This window comes from Euleptes europaea, chromosome 17 (genome assembly GCF_029931775.1).
Source record: "Euleptes europaea isolate rEulEur1 chromosome 17, rEulEur1.hap1, whole genome shotgun sequence".
Lineage (NCBI taxonomy): Eukaryota > Metazoa > Chordata > Lepidosauria > Squamata > Sphaerodactylidae > Euleptes > Euleptes europaea.
Window position 1 is genome coordinate 6975542 of NC_079328.1, and position 24332 is coordinate 6999873.

Below are 24332 nucleotides of genomic sequence, written 5' to 3' on the forward strand. Positions count from 1 at the left end.
GTTTTTGGAGGAAAGTGATAGAGTGTCCCCTGGTTAATTGCCCGCCATAACTGAGCATATGGTAAGCCTACCCAGAGCTGCATCATACAGTGAAACACTGATAGGCTGTGGCAGCCACAGCACCTCTGGCAGAAAGCAGACACCTGGTTCCACAGCAACAGAGCTTTTATGTCTTGTGCTAAAGTGCCCATGTGGGCGGGGAACCCTGGTGAGTGAGCCCTCGAACTCAGCATGACCACTCCTTCCGCTTCTGTGCTTGCAGGCTGCTGCTTTATGAGGTGCAAATAGTTCAGCATGGTAGGTTTTCTTTTGAAATACCTGAGCATGATGATTTGTTAAGGTGGAATGGGCTTCCATTTCCTTGTGCTTGAAAGTGGGGGGAAATATGTATACCATTATCTGTTTTGGATGTGTATATTTTGCTGGGTTGCCGCTCTTAAGAGCTGGGATATGCATAGGGTTGCTAGCATTATCTTGGCAAATGCCAGCAAATTTTGAGAGCAGTGTCTTGTGGAGGGTGGAGTTTGGGTAGAATGTGATGGTACTTTAGGGTGCCACTATAGGAATTTCCCCCAAATCTCTATGGTAAAGAGCATAGAGACATGGGGAACTTACTAGAGTGTCATTATGGAGGCCACTTTTTCTTCCCACTCATCAGTTTCCTGTGGGTGGGGATTAAGACTGAGGATGGGGGTTTAGCTGCCACAGGCAGGCAAATGGCAAGCATAGATATACAGCACAGCAGCAAAGCGTGTGAGCTGGTAAGTCCCTGGTTCCTCTTTCCCCCACCTACCTTGAAGGAGTTTGGTTGGTATTTCCAGCCTGTTCCCACACAGGCTTCACCAGCGTACTAGCCTCGATATCTGCTGTTGTGAGTCACACGAAACCACAGTTAAGACTAACCATGGTTGATCATACTGTATTTATTGGAGCAGTCTGCATTAAGACAATCAACACAAAACTGTAGTTTTTAACTGAACCGCTGTTTTATATGAGAGAAGACACATTTGGTAAAGCCTTGTGGTGATCCCTGCATTCCAAGTTTTCTTTAACCAGATTTCACAGCTGAAGTGTGCTGAAAGGTAAGACTTTGCTCAGTTGGGATTCTACCAGTGTGCCCACAACACTGGGCTAGGTGTTCTCAAGTCAATCTACAGAATGATTATTTGGGTGTTTTAATGAGTGCTGGAAATGATTGGAATTTGATTGGAATTTAATATGAAATGCTTAGTATTAATTGGAATTTAATATGAAATGTGCCTTTTTAATCAGAAATACATTCTAAGAATCCTTGACATGTTTTGAAAGACTAGGGATTATACAATTTAGGGATTATACAAAACATATAAATATCAGAAACATATATTTGAGGAAAGCAGTAAGAGTTAATAAAACTCTTAAAAAAAGAAAAAACTCATTCCTATTACAATAAAAATTGAATACATGGTAAAACTCATCTAAAACTTTTTTTATGATAAAATATGTTATTAGGTGACACTGTTAATGTTTCTCTTAAATGTGGCTGTGATATTTGTGAAAGTCAGCATGGAGAAGTGGGTAGAGTTTCAGAGTAGGATCTGGGATACCCAGATTCGAATCCCCACTCAGCCATGGAAGCTTGCTTGGTGATGTTAGGCTGGTCACACACTCACTCTAAACTACATCATGGGCCTGTTGAGAGGATAAAATAGAGAAGGAGAGAATATTGTAAGATACTTTGGGTCCACATTGGGGAGAAAAGTGGGGTATAAATGAATAAATATGTATTTTTGTATTTCCCTGAGGAAGATGTTTGAAACACTTCAGGAATTTTTACGTGTGCTTCTGATGAAATAGAGAATTTCTTGTTACATTTTTGCCCTTCCTGTAATCTCCTCTGTTGTTGTGTTCCCTTCCACCCTCCCCCCCCCCCCGGTTAATTGCTCCTGTGCTTCTTCTATCCTTCTTAAGGCGAAGCCTGTGGCTGGCTGGCAGATATGTTCTTTTGTGATAACCTGGAGGTTTAGATTTGCTGTGTGGCTTAAGAGCATCCTAAAGAGCATAATACATAAAGAACCCTCTGAAATCTCTTAAGATTGTTATTCTTAATTCACATCCTGCTGCTATTTCATGCTGTCTCATTGTCCATTTCAGAGAAAACCATTCCTTTCGTCAGCAAGTGGAACAGATGCTCCAAAAGTTGTCACCTTTAGAAAAGTGTAAAGAAGAGCTGGGGTCAGTCCAAGCAGAACTGGAGGAGAAGAAGGTAATCCTTCCTTCCTTGCCTGCGCACGCAGAGGCAAGCTGGGAGAGGTCTGTGCTGCCTTTTCTCTTTGTGTAGCACTTGATTGGTACCATGTTCAGTCTAGCTGATGATTTCAGCAATAGAAAAGGTCCCTATCATATTATTCCTTCAAGTATAACCCCAGGAACAACCAGAAAACCCAGTTTGTCTTCATATTTAGTAATAAAAGAGGGGGTTGAAAGAAAATGTATCGTGATCTTGGTTTGGGAGGTGACTCCCTATTTTTTTTCTGGTTTTTTTCTCTTATTAACAGTTCCTGGCTATTAAAGGATGCCAGGAAATGCAACCAGATTACTTCTGTATTTGGGTATGTTGTTCATTTCATGCAGAACCTCCCCTCCCAGTTTTGAATGTTATCTATAGAATGGGCATTTCAACTGTTTTCTGTGTGTATACGTCTGCTAATAATTGCCATTTATTTTAACCAGAGTTCACTCAAAATATATCAGGACACTCATCAGGAATATGTTCGTGTGAAAGAGGAAATGGGCAAAAGCGATGCTATGTGAGTGGTGAATTTTATACACGTAGTTTTTAATTAGTCTACTTAACTGAAAAACACAACTGTATGTCCGGATTGCATTTGTATTCTTAACTGTGTTCTTTACAACATTTCTCTCTAACCCTAGTGTAGTATAAGCGGGTAATGTGCTGATCCAGTTTCAGTTATAGACTTCTACTTAGCCATAATCCAGGCAGACAAATGTAAGCACTTAGAAGTCCTGTTCACTTCCGCAGTAGAGACTGAAGAGCTTGCCAGATTCTCACACTAGAATAAATGGGTTGCGCCCCACAGGTCTGTTCTGCCAGCAGGGTCCTTTCCTCTGATGCAAGGAGCCTTCCCCCAATGCTCTTGCTGGGTCCCCCCAGTGGGGCTTCAGTGTGCGTAACTTTGGCTGGGTCATGTCTGCTCTGTTTTTGCAGTATCGAAAGAATAGTTACACCTCTTAATCAGAACAAGTTCTTCAGAGTTCTTCACAGTATTGAGGGGATAATTTGTGCACTTTTAGTTGTAGCTTTTTTACAACATTACACATTTGTGTTATGTGGCACTTTTATATGCATTGGGTCAAGTAGGTGTTTACAGATTTTTTGTATATAGCCAAAGGCCATTGCAATCAAGTAGACACAATTAAATCAGATTCAGCAAGAACACAGTTAAAATCAAGTACAAAAATTAATTGAAATCAAATACAAATGTTGTCCGGTTTAACTGCAGTGCTGGCTCGAATTTTCCTGGCCGCTCAGGGCAAAGAGAGACATATTGTAAGTAACAGCAGAGTCAGTATCGGACAGGAGAAAAGAAAGCTTCTCCTGGTCACTGAAACAGCTAATCTTGGATAAAAATGAGACAAGAAATTTAGATCTGGGTTCATGGTACAAAGAACAATACAACACGTAATGGGGGAGGTCATCGAGTTCTCAGGATCCACAAGTACATAAGCGAGAGGCCATCGGGATTTGGGTATAGCGTCCAGCTAACATGGCTGTTGGCATGGTCTGAAATCTTATTGACGTAAAAGCGGCTCTGAGCTTGAATGCAGAAATATTGAATAGATAGGGGGCTCTTTCATGGTTGACACTGGGTCAAGTAATTCAGTAGTTCCAACTAGTTCTGTAAAATCTTGTCTCTTATTAATACAAGCAGTGTCTGAAATCATTGGTAGGGAAAATATTAATCCTTAAATGTAAATTGTAATTTAAAAAATACATTTTTAATTGATTATTGCCATTATCCCCCAGTAGCGCATAAATTCAGAGTCTTAGGTATGGATTTGAAGCTTGAGAATGTGCTCTTTCAAATTGTTGTTGATTTCATTTTTTGTCATATTCATGTCAAGAAATGTTATCTGTGTAAAAAGGTAAAAATGTAAGAAGAGCACCACAAAAAGGGGGGAGAGATTTTTGCATGTGATGAAGCACAGCTTCCTGTGCACTTTGGTCTAAAATGCGTTTGTTCCGATTCATTTGCAATTACCGGTAAACCATGTGTTTCCTGGACTAGTCTACGTGGCTGTTCACCTCCCTCCCCTTCAGAGTGGCCTGTGGCCAAATCTAGTTATCAGCTGGGGCAGTATGGTGTCTGTCCTTGCTCAGATTGGCTACCTGTTGTTCTCCCTTGATAGTATGACATTTCATGGGTAATCCTTTTAGTTTGTGATAAGAACTTTAGGTATTGGGTACCTGATAGAGCTGGCCGTGTATTTAGAGTCTTTCCAAAACATAACCTTGCATTAAAGATCTTCTGGTCTTGTAGAGCACAGTAATCCTGCATTCTGTGGCTTGGATCCAGTGAACCGTCATTCGAAGGCACTGGTGGATGTCTTATTTTTGCCTCATCCTCCTTTCTTCCAACCAGATGTGTAGGGGGTTTGTCCCCTTAACCCCTCCTAACTGTAGCTTTTTAACCCATATGGCTGCTTGTTTGCTTGGCTCCTTGTAACCCCATAAATCAACTTCACTGAGCTCAGAAGGGACTGCCTGTGGGGAGGGGAAAGAGCCAGAAATCCACATCCTCCAGTGCCTTCTGCTGACGTGTTACTGGATCCGTGTTCAGTTTTCATAGATGGCCAAAAATTAACATAAGGAGGTAGTACATTTCCTCATTCCTCATATCTTTTTATGCTTTCAGGAAGAAGAAACTGGAAGCCAAAGTGAAGAAGCTTGAAAGTAATTCAGTTTTCTGCCTATTTTTGTTTTTCACTTTGAATAGTGAAATTAGTAACTGTTGTAGCCAGACAAATGCATAGAGAAGCTCTTTACTCAGACGTGTTTACACCCTCGCCGCCTAACATTAAAATGTTAGCACGCTTCCTTAATTTGGCTGTTACTCCCAGCTGCTAAGTGACATTAACACTTGTAAGCCAGTCCTGTTCCCTGTGACTAGACAGTTATTCGTGATCCATCTCCAAGCCCATCGCACAGATGCTCCTTCAGGGTGAGAATCTTTTACTTGATGTCCTGTAGTGTTTCTTCTTGACCAAGTGATTATATTGCAAGCTATTTCTGTCAGCTGATCCCAGGTGTTTTTTTGTTTGTTTGTTTTTTACAGGCATTTGTTTTGCCTGTATGGTGATGGTGGTAAGAACCTTGGCCTCAGAGATTTAAATAAAAAGGGGAGGAGGGTAGATTAAAATCTACTAGAATCTGCATTCAGTTTAAAAATGGCAGTTTCCAGTCTTGACTATCAGAGAAACAACATTTGTAGATGGTGCAACTCGGGGAAATGCCCATCAAACTGTAGGACTGTGGGAACTCTACCAATGTATGTAGGCATTATTTATTTATTTATTTGCTTGCATAAGGAGCACCTTCTAGATAGCTAGGGAACCTTCTGGACAATTTTCAGGTATGGCAGATGTATAGCAGGGTTTGGGTTTAATGCAAAGCCTTGTTCTTGTTAGGAAAGAGAAAATTGTTCTGGTTTGCTTCCATCTGCATCATAACTAACATTGGGGCACTAGGCCATATTATTGAAGAAGAAGAGTTGATTTTTATATGCCGACTTTCTCTACCACTTAAGGGAGACTCAAACTGGCTTACAATCACCTTCCCTTCCCCTCCCCACAACAGACACCCTGTGAGGTAGGTGGGGCTGAAAAAGCTCTAACAGAGCTGTAACTTGCCCAAGGTCAACCAGCTGGCTTTGTGTATAGGAGTGGGGAAACAAATGTTGTTTTGTGTTTGTTGCTTGTCAATGGTTGATTCATTACTGCACGTCTTTCTTCTAAACACACTGTTGCCAGGGAGAAATTTCTTGCTAAACGGTTGTTAAAATATTCAGCCACTTCTGATACCCATAGATTAAGACTGATTCTGGGTGATTTCTGTAAAGCTTGTAGGGTCGATATGGCTAATTTTTTTTTGCTGTTTTTAATTCTTAAATGTTTTTCTTAGTGTATGGCATATGGGCTATTAAACCTGAATAAAGACAAAGACCCCCTTGGTTAGCATTCTACATGGTCAGAATACTGTTCATTCCCTTGGCGCATAAGTCCACTCCGAGGTTTTTTTTAATTTTCTGTCTTTAGCAAATACAAAACCCACACGAAAAGAATGCTGATTGATAACTTTCTTCCTTTGCCAGCCTTACACAAGTTCATTATTCCAGAGCAGAGAATATAGTTGTCTTCTATGTAGCTGAAGCACACCTCCACATGTCTCTTATGTATTCCACTGTCGTCCCCCCACAACTCCTTCCAGTGTTTCTCCACCCTTGCCTCCTTATAGGGGATCTAACCTTCTCCTCCCCCCCTTAACACGGAGCAGTTATACAGAAGGCAAGAGGCCCAGTCCTACTGCTCTTTCCTGGGTGTCTGAGGCTGGCTCGGCCCCTATGAAACCAGCAAAGGGGATGGGAAGGGAGTTTTAGAACATATTTTTCTTCTGGTCTAGGCAAGCTGGCAACCCCTTCTTGGACAGGATTGCCCAGGGCAGGAGGCTGCTGAAACTTCAAGCCTGCTCTGTCTCTCATCTGCAGAGTTCCTGGGGAGCAGAGCCCCAGGGAGCTGGTCTGTGCTGAGCTGAGCTGCTGCATTCAAGTGACCTCCCCACTGGCAGTGGGGAAGAGTAGAGGCAAGTGGCAGGGAGGATGGGGATAAAAGAGGCCGGAGACTTAGCAAATGACCTGCTCCTTCGTTCTTGCACCCAAGCCAAAAGAGGCCAATGGATGGCTCGACTCCCCAGAGCGGCCCAGGCCCCAGGAATCTTGTACCCCTAGTCCTCCCGCCCCTCTGCTGGCCCTGGTCTTCTCCATACATTTTTTTTCTTTTAATAGCTACAGTTGCTTTGCTTTATTTCTGTTTCCTTTTTTGCTGTGTAACTGGAATTACTCCGCTTTTCTAGAATTAAAAAAACACCATGACATTCAGCTCTGTAAATCTTCCACATGTATAGAAGCCTTGCCGGGCACTATGACAAAGTTAATTAGAAACAAATTTAATTGCTTTGCAACAAGTTAACTACAGTTGTTTTGTAACTTGCATAAATACTAAACCCGATGGTGGAAATCTTCTTGTTGTTCGACGTCTAGTTCATGCTTTTAAGATAATTTGATGGAACTTTTGAAGGGGAGGGGGAAAAACCACTTGGGCTCCTGGCTTGAGTCCAGCGCTTCAGCTGTTGTGGCTCTAGCTAGTCTAAGAAGCTGTTCTGTCAGCCTTGAGGTATTGCTGTTTAGCTGCAAATTCAAAAGGGGAAAATTACAATGAAAGCAATAGCTATTAGAAGAAATCACATTTTTGTCAAGACAAAGATGGGGAATCATAGAGTTGGAAGGGACCACCAGGGTCATCTAGTCCAAGCCCCTGCACAATGCAGGAAATTAACAACTACCTCCCCCCGCCATGCAGGATCCCACAATCAAAGCACTCCCGACAGATGGCCATCCAGCCTCTGCTTAAAGACCTCCGAAGACAGGGACTCCACAATCCTCTGAGGCAGTGCATTCCACCATCGAACAGCCCTCACTGTCAGAAAGTTCTTCCTAATGTTTAGGAACAGTGTGGTATAATGGTTAGAATGTTGGCTTAGCATATGGGAGACCCAGATTCAAATCCCCATTATGCCATGAAGCTCAGAGATGGACTTTGGGCTAAACAGCCTCATGGCCTGGCAACTGCTGGGGGTGGGGGGTGGGGGCAGGGCATGGGAAAGGGGAGGGGGAATGTCCCTTAATACTTCAACATCCTGGGTGAAGACCCAGAAGTGACAACACCCTGCAGGGCATGCTGTAGGAATTCACCCAATCTCCAAGTCCTTGCACTGGTGTCCCAGGACGTATTCCCGGGGTGTTCCAGGGGCAGAGCTGCCGTTAGGCAGCTTCCTAATCCCTTTCCGCCCAGGAACACACCCTAAAGCAATGGTGGTGCCACGCCACCTTTTTGGTAGTGCAGCATTGCTGTTTTCTTTAGGGCTTCCCCCCATCCATCATTTTTGGGTTTTTAGAAATAAAAAGCCCCTTTTTGATCTCTCAGTGGCCACGAAACCTCATTGGAGGCGCCACGGCGGCACCACGGCCACGCTGTCCCCAGCCGCTGCAGCTCTCAAAAATGGGCTGTCAGGTGCCAGTTTTCTGCAAGCAGGGAGTTTCTCTGAGTGGAAGGTGCCACTTGCATATCTGAGGTTGGTTCATTTACAGCAAACCTAATTAAGCTGAGTTAAACTTTCTGGAAAGATCCATGGACTGTAGTTTTTCCAACACCCATTTATGTAAGGTTCTGTTAAAAAAAAAAAAAAAACTCTCGAGGTGGCACATCTTAAAAGACACTGAAAGTTGTTGAAGGAGGAAAAGGAGATGTTGTGCTGTGGAAACAGCTTGTTCTTATAGTATTAAGAATCATATTCGCAGGCTTCTCGGGAACACACCCTCTCTGCTTTGGACTAGAGATATGAAGGCCCAGAAAAAGTTGGGGAAGCAGTCGGTTTTATCCCAATGACCCTTTTCCACTTTTTGATAGAAACAAATGCCCATGAAATAACCCCCCCTTTTTGAGTAAGGAAAAACCTCTTCCTAAAAAGCATTTTTCTCATTCCTAATGTATAGCATGTAAAAAACAGAGGATATTCTGTATTTTTCTGGTGGAAAATTTGGGAGAGCACTGTAAACAATTGCTCTGACTTTTTTTTTCTCTTTAGCAATGAGTGAAATGAAAGATAGGATTTTACTCAAAATCTGTACTACAAACATTTTTTGGATCCGGCCCCCGGAGGGCTTTTATCCAGCCCGCGGAGCTGAGGCACCTAGTCCCCTTTCCCCCCTCCCCCAGCCTTTTCTGGGCTTCTTGGGGCCCATGCGTGGCTGGGGAGGGAGTGGGGAAGGCTTCTGCCCGGTCTCCCCGGTCATATCTGGCCCTCCTTACAAATGAGTTCGACACCCCTGGTCTACAGCATTAGATAATGATAATTCCTATGTATTCTGTAGACAACATTTTCAAGAATATTATTTGTTTAAAAGTAAATGTTGGCAACAGCAATTTGCAATGTGTTTGATGATAACACATTATTAAAGAGTTCTGTGTTATAACAATTAACTTAGAATGCAAACATAATGTCAGGAGCAAGCCATGAGGATGGTATGCAGTAGTGTGATTGAGCTGCCTCCAGGTGCTGTTGTGCTATTCTGTCCAAGGCCAGTCTGTGCCCCGTGTTTAGTCTTCATAGATTCCCATACTATGGGAAATACCAAGTACTCCTTCCTGCCTCTGGGAGGGGGGTTGCCTGGGTTACCAGTTATCTCCTATTGCTTTTCCATATATGCCTGTGCCTTACCTTTGCCCCTTACTAGTGTCCTTCTGAAATATGGCTTCTGAAACCTGTCGATTATAACCGATAAAACTGCTTTCGTGGACTTGCCGTCTGCTGGAATCTGTTTATGGGTTTGCCGCAGGGATAGAGCTTACATTAGGACACTAGTCCTCCTATCCTTACTTGTTAACCTTGGCTGGAGCCCTGGAGGGTTCGCCTGGACACTCGTCTCCTCAGCTCGGGGTGCACGACGAGCTCCCCGAGGACCCCGACTTCCTGCGTACCGTCTGGGAGGAGACGCAGTGGACTTACGCGGAGTCCACCCGGCTGGTTGGGCAGGTGATTGATCAGTGGTGTCGCCTGGCAGCGGCGACCCCTTGGAGGACTCAGGACGCTGATCTACGAGCCCACAACGACCTTTTGGGACTTGATATTTTACTCGAGGAGGTCCGGTTGGCGCAAGAGGACTTTGCGACCCTAACACGGTTGTTGGCTGATCTTGCGCTCCGCGGGCCGCAACAGGTGTCGGTGGCCCCGATCCCAGGACCCGAGTTCTATTTCCCAATGGCGGGAGCTCTCGTGGGAGAGGTTCCACAAACTGTTCTGGGTCCCACCTTATGCCGCCGGGAAGCACAGAATGTTGCCGCCAGGACAGTCCTGGTTCTTTTGGATCTCACGCCGGCCACGGCGACGGCGGCCGACGTCGAGAAGATACTGACTCCGGAATTCGGTCCTGCCTCTGCGGACCTGACTCGACAGGTCCAACCGCTGTTGGGCCAGCACAAGGAACTTCAAATGCTCCTGGAGCAGGCGGCCGAACCAATTGTGACTGCTGCCACCGCTGCCAAACTTGAGGCGGACCGCGCGCTCGCTGACCAGAGGCGGGCAGAGGAGCAACTGTTGGCGGATGCGGCCGCTGCTCGGGCGCGGGGAAACAGGAGCGCGGGCGAAAGTTTACGGGGGATCGGACTGGTCTCTCCCCTCGTTGTCTTTGAGCTCCCCGGAACCTAGCCTGCCCCAGGATGTAGCGTTCAGACAGCGGCTCACCTTTGCTCCTGACATCCAGGAATATGAGGAGGAGGAAGACTTGTATGCCGAGGAGGGCGACTGGAATACAAACTACCGAGCCAGCCAAGCCCGACGGACTGGGGGAGCTGAGGAGGAGATCCATGCCTTAAGGTTTCAAAACCGAGAGCTCTTGGATCGTATGGCCCGTATGCAGGACCAAATGGACATGTTGATGCGTGAATAGGGTCGCCTGCAGCGAGCTCAAGTGGCACCTGCGCAGGCACCGATCCCAGGCCAGCAACCTCCGGCGCAGCCAGTACCACAGCAACCTCCGGAACAAGCGCCGCCGGGTCAGCCAGGACAGCCGGGACAACACCCCCACCCCGGCCAGCAGCCTCCAGTGCAGCTGGTGCCAGGACAGCCTCCGGCACCTCCACCAGTGGCACCGGTGGTGCAGTGGAAGCAACCCCGATTGCATGTGACATTTGATGGCTCTGCGGATGCATTGCCCTGTTTTCTTCACCAAGTGGACAGTTACATGAGAGAACAAGGGCATACCTTTCCCACGGAAGACAGTCGAGTAAGGTTCATTTCCTCACTTCTAGCTGGAAAGGCTGCAGAATGGGTGGTCCTCCAGTTTGATACCCGGGCCCGCTCCATACGGTCGCTTAATGAATTCATGCGAGCGTTGAGAAGGCGTTTTCAGGACCCGTTTCAAGGGGAGAAGGCCAAAGCGGCCCTCCTACAACTCCGTCAAGGATCCTCCTCAGTCCGAGAGTTTGCGGATGAGTTCCAAAGACTCGCTAATAAAATAGTGGACTGGACGGAAGCCACCCGGGTGCACTACTTCAGAGCAGCATTGCATCCTGAGATTCTAAACTGGGCATACATGCAGCGAGACCCAGCCACCTTGGCAGAGTGGATTTTACTGGCGAAAGAAGTGGAAAGCCGCCGCCAGTTTATTTCCCTTGCCCGGCGGCAAGCCAGGGAAGCCAGAAAAACCCTCCCAAACCTGCCGCTCCTCAGACCCCGTGGAGGCCGGCTCTACCTCCACCAGACCGAGCATTGTGGTTTCAAAGGGGAGCCTGTCTCGTTTGCAGTACCATGGGTCACTTCGCTGCCACTTGTCTGTCACTCCCGGGGCTGCCGAGTCCCACTCCCCAGCCAGGTGGGACTCCCCGCGGGAGAGGATGCGCCCGGGGGAGAGGCACCGCAGCCGAGCGGAGCATCCCTCCAAGACGAAAAGCGCCCCCAGCTCTGCCAACGGACCTTTTCACCAACGGACCCGTCAGGGTCCAGGATTACACTTACTACTCCTGGGGAGGGCAGCTCCGCTTCTTCAGAGGAGGGTGACCACTGGAACTCCCCAGCTCTTAACTTGGAGTCGCCCCTCGAACAGCCAAAAAACGGACTCGGTCTGTGGTAGAAGGATCAATACCGCAGACCTCCACTGGTGTTCCTGCAAAACCCGAGGCTTTTGTCATGTTGAGTGAAGTAGAAGAGACTGTGTATGTAGATATAATGTTACGACATTATAGAAAAGGTCCTCAATTACAAGTTAAGGCCCTAATAGACTCAGGGTGTGCCCGCTCATTAATTAACGAAACCACCTTTAAGGCACTCCAGGTGAAATCAGTCCCTTTGCCAACACCTGTTCAATTTGCCCAAATGGATGGCAGTGATTTCAGGGGGGGGGGGGCAGTCGACCGTCGCACTGACGGAGTGGCGATGGGAATTGGCCACCACTGGGAACAAATCAACTTTACAATTGTGCCCAATGTTCGATATGCTGTGGTGTTAGGAGCAAATTGGCTCAAAGGACACAGTCCCACCATAGACTGGGAAGCTGGGACTTTAACGTTCAATAGCCTTCTGTGTGAGTGGCACCGATATGAAGTGGCCGTTAAAACCGTAATCAAACCAACTCCTGCTCTGGCCTCAGACACCTCCAGTCCGACCCAAGTGCCGCCCGAATATCAGGACTTTACAGACGTGTTTAATGTGCAGGAGTGTGATGTGTTACCCCCCCACCGCCGGACGGACTGTCCTATTGAAATGGTGGGGGATGGAAAACTGCCAAAGAGTAAAATCTACCCGATGAGTCCTTCGGAACGGGCAGTGCTCCGTGAATTCTTAGACAAGAACTTGGCTTGCGGTTTCATCCGACTCTCCACCGCGCCCTATTCAGCACCTGCTTTTTCCGTACGTAAGAAAACAGGAGATTTATGTTTGTGTATTGACTTTCGAAAACTCAATGCTGTTACTCAAACGAATGCTTATCCCATCCCCCTCATTTCTGATCTCTTGGGACAGTTAAAGGAGGGACACATTTTCACCAAATTGGACTTAGTCGAGGCTTATTATAGAGTCAGAATCCGGGAGGGGGAAGAATCTCTGACTTCCTTTTCTAGTTGCTTTGGAATGTTCAAATTTATGGTGATGCCTTTTGGATAAAAAGGGGGCCCGGGAGTCTTCATGCAACTCATTAATGAGATCCTCCATGATCTACTGTTCAAATGAGTGGTGGTCTATTTAGATCAGTGGTTCCCAACCTTTTTTTGACCAGGGACCACTAGGACTTTTTTGTTCGGTGCAGGGACCCCAAGGTTCAAAATTAAAATTCCGAGAATTTGAAAATAAACTTTAATCATAACTGTTAGTTAAACATTAAACTTAGAATAATATTTGAATATATTTTTATAATAGATAACTTTTAATTGAAAATATTAATTTATTATGGGTTTATAACTTTGTTTCGCGGACCTTAATTTAGTTCTCGTGGACCCCTGGGGGTCCATGGACCCCCGGTTGGGAACCAGTGATTTAGATGATATTCATATTTACTCTAAAACCATGGATGAGCACTTTGCCTTAGTTCGAGAGGTGTTGCAACGTCTCAGAGACAATCAGCTGTATGCTAAGGTGTCTAAGTGCGAGTTCCATAAGAAGCAATTAACTTTCCTAGGATATATTATCTCACACCAGGGTCTGACTATGGATCCTGAAAAGGTGCAAGCAGTGCTCGATTGGGAACCACCCTCTACTTGTAAACAGGTCCAAAGATTCCTCAGGTTCGCGAATATTTACAGGGCGTTCCTCCCACTTTTCGCTCAGATTGCGCTACCCATCACGAACCTTCTTAAGACTAAGGGAAAGGGGAATACAGCCACCTTACCCAACACCCAGGTGGAGCGGACCCCCCAGTGTCAAGCCGCCTTTGATAGTGTTAAGCAGCTTTTTACATTCGAACCTGTTTTGCAGCACCCAGACTGCAATCAACCATTCGTAGTGCATGTAGACGCTTCCGACGTAGCAATGGGGGGTGCACTCCTGCAGCGGGGGGAGAATGGGCACCTACATCCGTGGGCCTATTTTCCCAAAAAATTCACTCAATCCAAACTCAACTGGGCTGTTTGGGAAAAGGAAGCCGCTGAAGCATTCCCTGACAGTGTGGAGGCAATTTTTAGAAGGTTCCAAGCTGCCCTTTGAAGTGTGGTCCGATCACAAAAACCTAGAGGACCTAACGGGGGCTCGCAAGTTGTCCGCGAAACACGTGCGCTGGGCGGACTTCTTTGCCCAGTTTCTGTTCGTCCTAAAATATGTATCAGGGAAGCAAAACCTTCTGGCTGATGCTTTGTCCAGACTTCCACAATATCCCACCAAGGTTGATCGGCCCACAGAGTCGCTTTTCACCCCTGCCCAACCAGGTCTGTTGCCCACTTTGGCCTGAAGCGGGTCGTGCTGTTCAGATGACAGGCTCTTAGAATGTATCACTTACTGAGAAGTGAAGTTATCTTATTCAGCCAATCATCGAGTAAGCAGGACTCAACAACTTTACTTACTTTTAAAAAGCAAGTCTTTTTATTGATATACTTCTAGTAAAATATGTATAAATTCAGATTATCAAGTCTTTAACACTTCTATAAAAACTCTTGTAAAAGTTCAATGTGTGTATGTACAATGTATGCATTAAAAGCAAGCAAGTCTTACATACTATTCAGTTTCAAAATCCAAAATTTCTAAATTCAAAATTTCTAAAATATAACAGTCAAATTATTCTGATTCAGTTCAAAGTATCTAATTCACAAAGTCTAGAGTAAAGTATTTAAGCCATACATACCATTCAGCCTTTTCTGAGAGCCTTTTGGAAGGTTCTGAATCTCTGGGCTAACTGTAGCTATATTTATACTGTTTCTAGACTCATTAGGAGAAAAGAGAGATTCTTTTTTCCCCACCTTAAGACAGCTTTTTCATCCAACAGGAGGAATACTTGTTATATCTTTTATTCCCTCTATCAGATATCATGAGCAGTGCAGTAATGTTTTAATAGCAGCTTCTCAGTTCCCTATGACCATATATGGGCTTCCTTTCCTTTCAGTCTATGTTGCTTAAAGTATAAACAATCATTTCTGAGTTTCATGATCACATTATATACTTAATGTTTATACCATCCTCTTCATTAGGACAATACACATTAAATGAGACTACTTAGAAATCTGTAGCACAATATTTAACTATATAACTCATAAAACACAATTATTGCTTACATTGTCACTTTGTGACCATCTGTCAGTAGCAAATAGCCTTGAGCAAGGTTACAGAAAGCAAGGAAGCATATTATTCATATCCTTGATAGGACTGCTGGAATCTTTAATGCCTTTAGTTATAAAAAGCAAAGTTTAAGCTATTAATACACTCTTAGTACATTCAGTAGACTTTGAGGGCAAAGCTGTTTTGCCTTCAAGATTCAGCTGGCAGCTGACATTTAACATTTAGCAGATAGTGAAAGTTAGTTAGCTCTTGAAAGAGCTGACCTTGAGAGAATTCTGTCAGCCTGTTCTAAGGACATTTGCTTTTCACAGGCTTTTCAATACACAAACCACAGCAGTTTTATAGTTCAGTTTGCATTATATGTTCAAGCTTTACATGGAATTAATTCTGCATATGTTCACAAAACACCATAATTATGTCAGAGACCGTGACAGGCCATACAGACCCGTTCTCAGACCCGATCCCCACCACCACCTCTTTCAGTGGTGGTGGGGGGAAGCCTCTGTTTATGGAATTTGATGGGTTTGATGCAGGGCTAGAGCTTACACATACTGGTAGTCCTATTTTGACTGAATGAGAATTTTTCTGTCAAATGAACATTTTGTTTACTACAGACATATTTTCTATCTTCACCTTTCCCCCCATGCTACTCATTTGGCAAAAACGGAAGATACATGTGCTGTGATAGAATAGGGTGTATCTGTTTGCAATTCTTTCTGAAGCAATTGCTATATTTGCAGTTTTTCTTATACTGATTAATACCTATTTCAAATGCCATAAATGTGCCAAATAGTACAATTTTGTATGCTAACGAGGTTGTAAATGAATGAGACACAGTGTGGTATAGTGGTTAGAGTATTGAACTAGGATTACGGCAACTTTGGTTCGAATCCCCACTCTTCCATGGAAACTTGCTGGGTAACCTTGGACCAGTTACACCCTCAGCCTAACCTGCCTCACAGGGTTGTTGACCATAACCTACCTTACTGGGTTGTTGTATGAATAAAAGGGAGGAGAGGAGAATGATGTAAGCTGCTTTGGATCCCTATCAGGGAGAAAGGCAGGGTATAAATTAGGTAAATAATGCATTTTAGTTTGTTAAATGTGTAAAAGAAGTTTAGGTTAGATAGGAAAAAGAGTAGTGTATATATTTCTTATGAAAAACAGAAGGAAATGGGCCGTGTCCCCCCCCCCAATGGGTTCAAAATTTCTGGATCTTTTATATCTCTGCTTTGAACCTTGTTTGAGCTTGTGAGCTGTGGGACTGGGGTGTGTGCAGTTAGCGGTTGAATGTCCTTCTGGAAGATGTATCCAGTGTGATGAAATCCTAATGAAATACATGACAGTGCAGAGCTGAGCACTTGGAACCTTGAATACTCTATCAGAGTTTGACAAACTGGGAGCAGATGATGTTGTGAACCAAATGCCTTTTTTGTCCTCCATGATAGGCTTACTGTGATTTTGCAATTTTTTTCAATGCTTTTTAAATTCTTTTTTCCCTCTTAAATGAAGAAGCTACAGAAAAACACAACCAAGACTTCAGACAATTACAAGCAGAGAAGAAAGTACTTGAAAAGGAATTGAAGAAAGCACAGGTAGAATGTTTTGGTCCTTTCCACCCCAATAAGATTAAAATAGAGGTTGTTGAGGTTTCTTGGTTCTGTATACTGTAGCTGTCAATATTACTGTTGGTCACTCAGCCTTACTACATCTCTTAATGATTTTTTGTTTTGCAAGATACAAACCCTTTCTTTATAAATCCAGGTGAAAAATCTACAGAAATTTCCTTCTCCAGCTTTTCTGTAAGATTGCTGTTACAGGAAAGGTTTGGGGTGTGTAAGCTAACTTTTCCAGCTTCTTCTGTGCTTTTGAGTTAGGAAGTTTCTTGAAGGGGTGTTCTGGCCACAGAGTGCTTTGGCTGCCAACTGGTGGTCAGATGGCTTGTGGGTCAGGAGTGTGATGACGCTGGTGCCATCTGTAGGTTGATGCCTCAACTAAAGTTTGGAGATAGTAATAATTTTGTACAATGCCAGTTTTGTGCAGGGACTTCAGTGAAGCATAAGCTTAAAAGACTGGTCTCTTGTTAATGTGCATTCTAAATTTCAGCAGTAGGACAACCCGGGAAGGGGAGATGTTATGATATCAAACCAGGGGATATAAGGTGCAATGCAAGGGTCGCAGTCTGTGGAGGAAGAGACTCCAGTAGCACTTTAGAGACCAACAAGATTTTCAAGGTATAAACTTTCAAGAGTTCCCTGGAGCCAGCATGGTGTAGTGGTTAAGAACAGTGGACTCTAAGCTAATGAACTGGGTTTATTTCCCCACTCTTCCACATGAAGCCTGCTGGGTGACCTTGGGCTAGTCACAGTTCTCTCCAAACTCTCTCAGCCTCACCTACCTCACAAGGTGCCTGTTGTAGGGAGAGGAAGGGAAGGTGATTGTAAGCCACTTTGAGAGAAAAGCAGGGTATAAAAACCAACTCTTCTTCTATCTGATGAAGGCTGCCTTGACTTTCGAAAGCTTATATCTCAAAAATCTTGCTGGTCCCTAAGGTGCTACTGGACTTGAATCTAGATCTTTTACTGCAGACCAACATGGGTACCCTCTGAAACAGTCTGTGGAGAAGCAAATGTAAAAAGGGCTGGATCAGGAACTAGCACAGTTGTATATATTTGTTAATGGTTGGGAGTGCCGACTGACTGCTAAAACATCTGGCTGCAGTATTAGCTTTTACAAAGCATTTGAAAGGCAGTCTTGCACAGCAAGAGAAACCCTTTTCCATGGCCAGGGCAACCAGTTATGGGTGTTAACCATTTAAGTAATGGCAGTCTCCCCCCCCCCCCCCCCCATTTAATTCCAACAGGAAAAGATTGAAAGCTTTCCTAGTGAGAAACAGAAGAAAGGTAAGTACCCACTTGATTGATTAACTGATTGATCGGCTTTCCAGCATTAAGATTTGATGTGACTCTCCCTTCCTGTTTTTCCCCTAGTGGTGAGGCATGTGGAAACCCAGAGCGAGAGAGAGTGGCCCGTCACAAACCTAGACAGAGGTGGGTATGCATCAGCCTCTCTCCCCTCTTACAGAGTTGTCCCTGGAGCCACTGGTCTTTGTGTGACCGTCTTTACAGGCAGCAGATCCTGCCTTCTTACCCACCACAGGAAACGGGGCTTCAGCTAGCCCAGGAGTCTCTCAGTGGTCAGCAGTGAACAGAGTGTGGGGGAAAAATCGTTTAGATCCTCTGGAAAGTTTCCATAGACTGAAGGGATTTCTGTGAACACAGCATGACTTCTCCCCTCCCCTCCACAGTCCAAACGTCGCCAGAGATGCTGCTGCGGGGGACGGGGGACCCCTGGGAAATCAGAAGTCTGCCTTGGGGGGAGGGAGGAATCTGCAAAAATTATCTCTCCTCCCTCCATCCCTTTGTATGTCTGGAAAAATTTTGGGTGGATCTGAGCCAATAGCCGTAATCCCATTTGAGCCTGAGCTTAAGGTTCCATTCATTAAGGAAGGATCAGGAGGGTTGTATGTAGAGAGGCACAGGAGACTTCCTGTAGACTTTAAAAAAAATCTTGCTCCTCCCCCGGGTGCTGGCTTGTTTCCAGGGTTGCTGGTGGATGAAAGTGGAGAAATTACTATTCTAAAATCTCAACTAGTTGTCACTCTCTAGGTCAGGGCTCTCTGCCTTAAGTATTGGAGTCTGATTTCCTGGCTCCTTTGGGGTCTGCTGCGCTGCTCACCGTACACTTAGCATATTCTGTAAAAAGTACTGAATTTTCTTCAGAACTTGGAAGCCAGTTCACATAATCGAGCAGTGGTTGGTAACACAGATCTTTGTGTCAAGTCTCCCTTTGAAATTAGTTTACAGATTTTCTATCCAAGTTTTCCCTCAGACCTCCCTTTAGTAATGAAACAGATACTTCCAGATCTGGGCCATAGGGACCATGGTGATGCCAAAAGGAAATGTGTACCCTCTTTCTGGGGACAGTATACTCCCATCTTTTCCAGTTCTACAAGACTAGAATTCTTAACCATTCCAGTCTTTCGAAGACTTTTCTTCTTGGCCAGACACAATGCCTTGCCCCTCAATGAATTATTTGCCAGATTCCTAGATAGCTCAATCAAACAGAGAGACTGCCCGTGTGGAAAGGCAAAGACAGAAACACTTGCCCATTTTTTATCCAGTTGTGATTTATATTTTTTTATAAGATCTTTGCTTATTACTCCATTGATTTCACACTTTCCTGTATGTTCTCACAACTATCTTTTAATCTATCTGCTGTCTGGTAAAAAGTAGGCTGTTACTCTATCTGTAGTTTATTATTTAATGACCGCTTTGAAGAAACACAAAAGTTATAAGCAAGTTATGCCTAGATGCTTATTTGCATACAGGCGCTCTTTTTGCACTGGAACTGGAAATTAGAAGAAGGGGAGAGCAGAGTGTGACGTGCAGCTTTCCCAATTACGGAGAGCAACCAAGCAGCTTATTAAAATGGGAGGAGGATAGATAATGGGGAAGCTGGGAGTTGCAAGGAGGCAATTGTGGGCACAGGGTGACAGCGAAGGAAGTTTGGCAGTCGGGTTGGATACTGCATGGTTTGGAATGGAGTTGCTGAGATTGGTTGAGAGCTACTTCTGGAATTTGATCATTGGCCCTATCAGTATTCCCCCTGCCTGGTAATTTGAGGATGAAAGTTTGGGACACCTGCTAGGTGGGGTGCTGTCCAATCCTATTGCCTTTGAAATGGATCAGGCATTTAGGCTTCTGGAGTTATGAGATGTGTTTTCTGCTTCGAAGGCTGAATCTGAAGGCACTGACTTGCCCCTTTCCAACAAAGCCACGAACGATACTAGCTCATCTGCCCAACTTCTCCATATTAATAGTTTGGCATAGTCTGAGAAGAGAAAAGGAAACTGCTATTTTCTTCAGCGTAATAGCTTCTTTTCTGCCTGGTCACCTGGAAGCAGTTGTTGCCTGTGACAGGGAACTGAGCACACGACTGGCTGTGTGTAAGTCTGGCTGCACAAAGATCCAAATGACAAAGCGCTTAGAATGGCAAGCAAAAGCAGAGCCGTTTCTTTTATTTTCCCCCAGTTTTCCAAGTCTGCAGCTTAAATAACAAGCAGAAGGAAGAAGGCAAATGATGCAATGTAGATTGACTTTGGGCTGCATGCAATTGTTTATCATGCCAATAGGCCTAATTCTCCAAAGAGGCTCAAGGCTCCAGAGAGTTGTTAGAGAGAAGAGCATACTGGGATGCATGTGCATTAACACTTTGTATGAAGCTGGAACATCTGTTGAATATTTATGAGGGATGTGCTTCTTGCACAAACTGAGTTTGGAGAATTTGTTAATACCTGTGTGTGCGTTCTCTCAGCCCTCTGTAAAATGTGTCAATATGTATACATTAGATACATTCTGTTCTAACACCTGCCTTGTGGAGAGGCAGCATCTTGTACATATGTGTGTATAAGTACACACATGGGCACAGAAGTCCATCTTAAGGTATAGAGCCATGTGTGAAGGGGTGTAACAAAATTCTCAATGTGATAAGGGGTTGTAGCGAAACATCCTTCTCTACCAGCGGAAGGAAGAAAAAAAAGAGGTGGTTTTTATATGCTGCTTTTCTCTACCTTTTAAGAAGAATCAAACCAGCTTACAATCTCCTTCCCTTCCTCTCCCCACAACAGATACCTTGTGAGGTAGATGAGGCTGAGAGAATTTGAAGAGAATTGTGACTGGCCCAAGGTCACCCAGCTGGCTTCATGTGTAGGAGTGGGAAAACCAACCCAGTTCTCCAGATTAGAGTCCACCACTCCTAACCACTACACCACGCTGGGGTGCTTTTTGCCAGTTCTCCCCTCCCAATTGACCCCCTCCCACTTTTCCTGAGGGATCCCTGTCTCCAAGGAGCAGCATTCTGGGAGGCAGAGTGGGCTGCACTGGGTGAGTGGAGGGCAGGAAATTGCCTCCCTGCTTGCAGAAGTGCTTTCCAACCATGGAAAGCAGCCTTTGGACTGAGCTCCATAGGTGATTTTATTGGAATGTGTTTCCTGTGGTTGCTAGATATCCAAATAGTCCACAGTAACTGGGTGTGTCTTGAACTAACGGAGGAGAACAATGTAAGCTGCTTTGGGTCCCCATTGAGAAGAAAGGTGTTGTATAAATGAAGTACCGTATATACTCATGTATAAGCCAACCTGCGTATAAGCCGAGGTGCCTAATTTTACCCCAAAAATGGGGAAAAATTAGGCACCCGTGTATAAGCCGAGGGTCGGCTTACACAATGCCCCTGCCCCAGGTCGCCCTCCCGCCCGGCCTCCCGGGCCCTCCAGACCCACCCCGACCCCAGTGCCACCCCCTCCCGAGCCCTCCACACCCACCCTGACCCCAGCGCCACCCTAGGGGGGAGGGAGAAGAGCCCCTGAACCCCTTACTCACCGGGAGGACGAGGCCCGCTGATCAGCTGGAGGTGGCGGCAGGGAAGGCATGCAGGCTGGAGGCGGCAGCGGGGCCCTGCCTGAGCGCAGGCAGGCCCTGCAGGCCTCTCCCAGGCCACAGAGAAGGCGCGGCGGGGGGGGCGGCGGGGCCTGCCTGCACTCAGGCAGGCCCTGCAGGCCTCTCCCAGGCCGCAGAGAAGGCGTGCAGGATGGCGGCGGCAGCGGCGGTAAGTTCCCCCCTCCCTCTATCCCTCCTCCCTCCTCCCCCCTCCCCTCGCCTACCGTATTGACCCGCGTATAAGCCGAGTTGGCTTTTTTCAGCCCTTTTTTTGGGCTGAAAAACTTGGCTTATACGCGAGTATATACAGTAAATAAACTGCATGCAGCAATTTTCTGTTTTCTAGGCAGTGTAGAAGAACTTTTGGGTGCCCTTTCTGCTCCCCATTTGAGGGAGAGAAATATGAATGTATCCACTAACACACACCTCCCTCCCATTAATGGTGTCGTGGGACTATGTGGGTACCAATTTTCAGCTTTCTAACCATTACTTAGACACTATTGATTTTTTTTTTAACAGAAAAAATTAAACTTCTGTTGGAGGAACTCTGGCTATGTATTGACAACTCCACAGGAAAAAGTCACATCAACAAAAATTCCTGCTATTTAGGTGAGATGAAGCATTGCAGTTCTAGAGTTACTTGGAAGTGGATCCTTCCTTGTCTGCTAGTGTTTTCCCTCAGAGAACATAAAAATAGCACTAACATTTTTTCTCCTCCATAACAGCTGATTTTCACCATAATTCAAGACCTCGTGGGAAAACAAGTAAGTACCTTGAGAATGATGCATTTCAGTAGACTTTTGATATGAATACAGTTAAAATACAAGAAACAAAAATCTGTTTATGTCAACTAGCTGTGGGGAGGGTCATGCGACTGATAAGGAAATTTCCTCTTCCAGCCTATTTCTCACAAAGGTCATTTATGCACCGTTGCTTTAACCTCCTTTATTCCCCGTTTCAGCCAGGATCAAAGTAACCTGGGTTGGGGGAAACTGTATGCATTGGCTGGAATGATCAGGGACGAAACTGTGTGCTAATGGAGGCATGAATGCAGAAAAGCAGTCTCCCAAGTTCAAATCAAGTCCCACCCCTTTAAATGCTGCTCTGTAATTGTCTGGTTTTGCAGTACTCACCCTGAGAGAAGATTTCCTTCCCCCAGACCCAATTGCTCCATAAAAAAGCATTTTAAGAACAAAAACGGAGCTACCTGAAAGGGGGGCGCGAAATCCAAGCCTCGTTTTAAAAAAGCCTTTCTTTTGTTCAGAAAGAGCTCCGGGGTAGCAGGAAGCACTTGATTCCCTGTCTCTTTACACACTGTTTCATGATTGGCTGTGAGTGAAGCCAATCTTCTATGCTTTCCCTGTTTGGCTATTTGCATCCTGCCTTGAAGAGGGGTTTGGAAAAGGGTGGGGCAAAGCTCAACCCGAGAATAGAGTATTCGTGCTCTGTGACTCCGAAATGAGCCAGGATGAACGCTGCAGAAGGCCCCCCCAGGCCGTTCCTGGCGGCGGGAAGTGGCGCGGGCCCGGCGGCGCGGCCTCCCTGCGGCCGCAGGGGGCCTCTGGAGGCCGCTTCCGGCCGGGAGAAGGTGGCAGGGGCGGCTGAGCGGCCTCCCTGCGGCCGCAGGGGGCCTCTGGAGGCCGCTCCCGGCCAGGAAAAGGCGGCGGCGGTAAGTTTCCCCCCTCCCTCCTCCTTCCCCTGCCGTATTTACCCGCATATAAGCCGAGTTCGGCTTTTCCAGCCCTTTTTGGGGGCTGAAAAACTCGGCTTATACGCGAGTATATACGGTAAACAACCTTAAAATAATTAATTTTGCTAAAAAAAATACAAACAACAGCTGCAAACAAAATCAGTTTTACGTAACTGCTCTTGAAGAGATAGCCTTGGCCCTTATTTTCTTTGCTTCCAGGGCGTACAGTGCCATTCTGCAAGATATATGACCATCAACATCTGATAGCAGAAATGTTATCTTCTCTTCATCAGAATGAAGGCGTAGAGAATAAACTAGCTAATATCCCAGCAAGAAACTTGCACCTGGGTTGTACCCCTGGTTAGTATTTGGGTGGACAACCTCCAAGGAATACCAGGGCCCTGACATGGAGGCAGGCAATAGCAAACCACCTCTAAATGTCTCTTGCCTTGAAAACCCTACAGGGTTGCCACAAGTCAGCTGTGACTTGATGGCACAAAAATAAATAAATAACAGGAGATTACGTATGTTTGTGTGTGAATTGCAAGGACCCCTAAGGATGTGGGTGAGGGTGTCACCCAGTGCTGGATGTGAAGGGCAGCTGAAAGTAAATGCTGCATTTGAGGCTGTTTCTGGCATGGGAATTTGGCCCCTGCCTCTAGGGACTCAAAGCTGTTAAGAGGCAAGGTGGCTCCTCTTTGGATAGCCCTCAGTCTTGAGGTTCTCCTTGGTCACTCTACCGAGTGGCAGGATGCTGAGACCTGGTTTGGAGTTCTGTGTTTTAAATAGAAAGTAGTTCTGTGTGATTTCAAGACTGTATGTTTAGTTAGACTAGAGCAGGGTTCTTTAGTACATCATGTACAAGTGCTGGCAACCAGGAGCCTCATAGACAAGTCAAGCCCTTCTCTGCTTTTCTTTCTGCCTTGGCTTTGAGGAGAAGTGATTGGCCTCTTCCTGTTTTGCCCCAGTGGCAGTGTGGGGGGCGCCAAGCAAGAAATCTAGAAAATGAATGACAAGGAAGGAGTAAAACGGTGCAATTTCCCTCTTGGATGGCTTC

The 24332-nt window shown here is 45.5% G+C and overlaps 1 protein-coding gene across 1 annotated transcript; it reads left to right on the forward strand.

Annotated features, from left to right (window-relative positions):
- The first annotated feature begins 1049 nt into the window (after window positions 1-1049).
- Window positions 1050-23640, forward strand: LOC130488629 (little elongation complex subunit 1-like). The gene is made up of 8 exons (XM_056862270.1): window positions 1050-1082; window positions 2134-2245; window positions 2713-2789; window positions 4917-4954; window positions 16601-16683; window positions 17952-17991; window positions 18079-18138; window positions 23495-23640. Exons 2-8 carry the CDS (start codon window positions 2168-2170, stop codon window positions 23638-23640), a joined length of 522 nt encoding a protein of 173 aa, XP_056718248.1. The 5' UTR covers window positions 1050-1082; window positions 2134-2167.
- The last annotated feature ends 692 nt before the right edge of the window (window positions 23641-24332 follow it).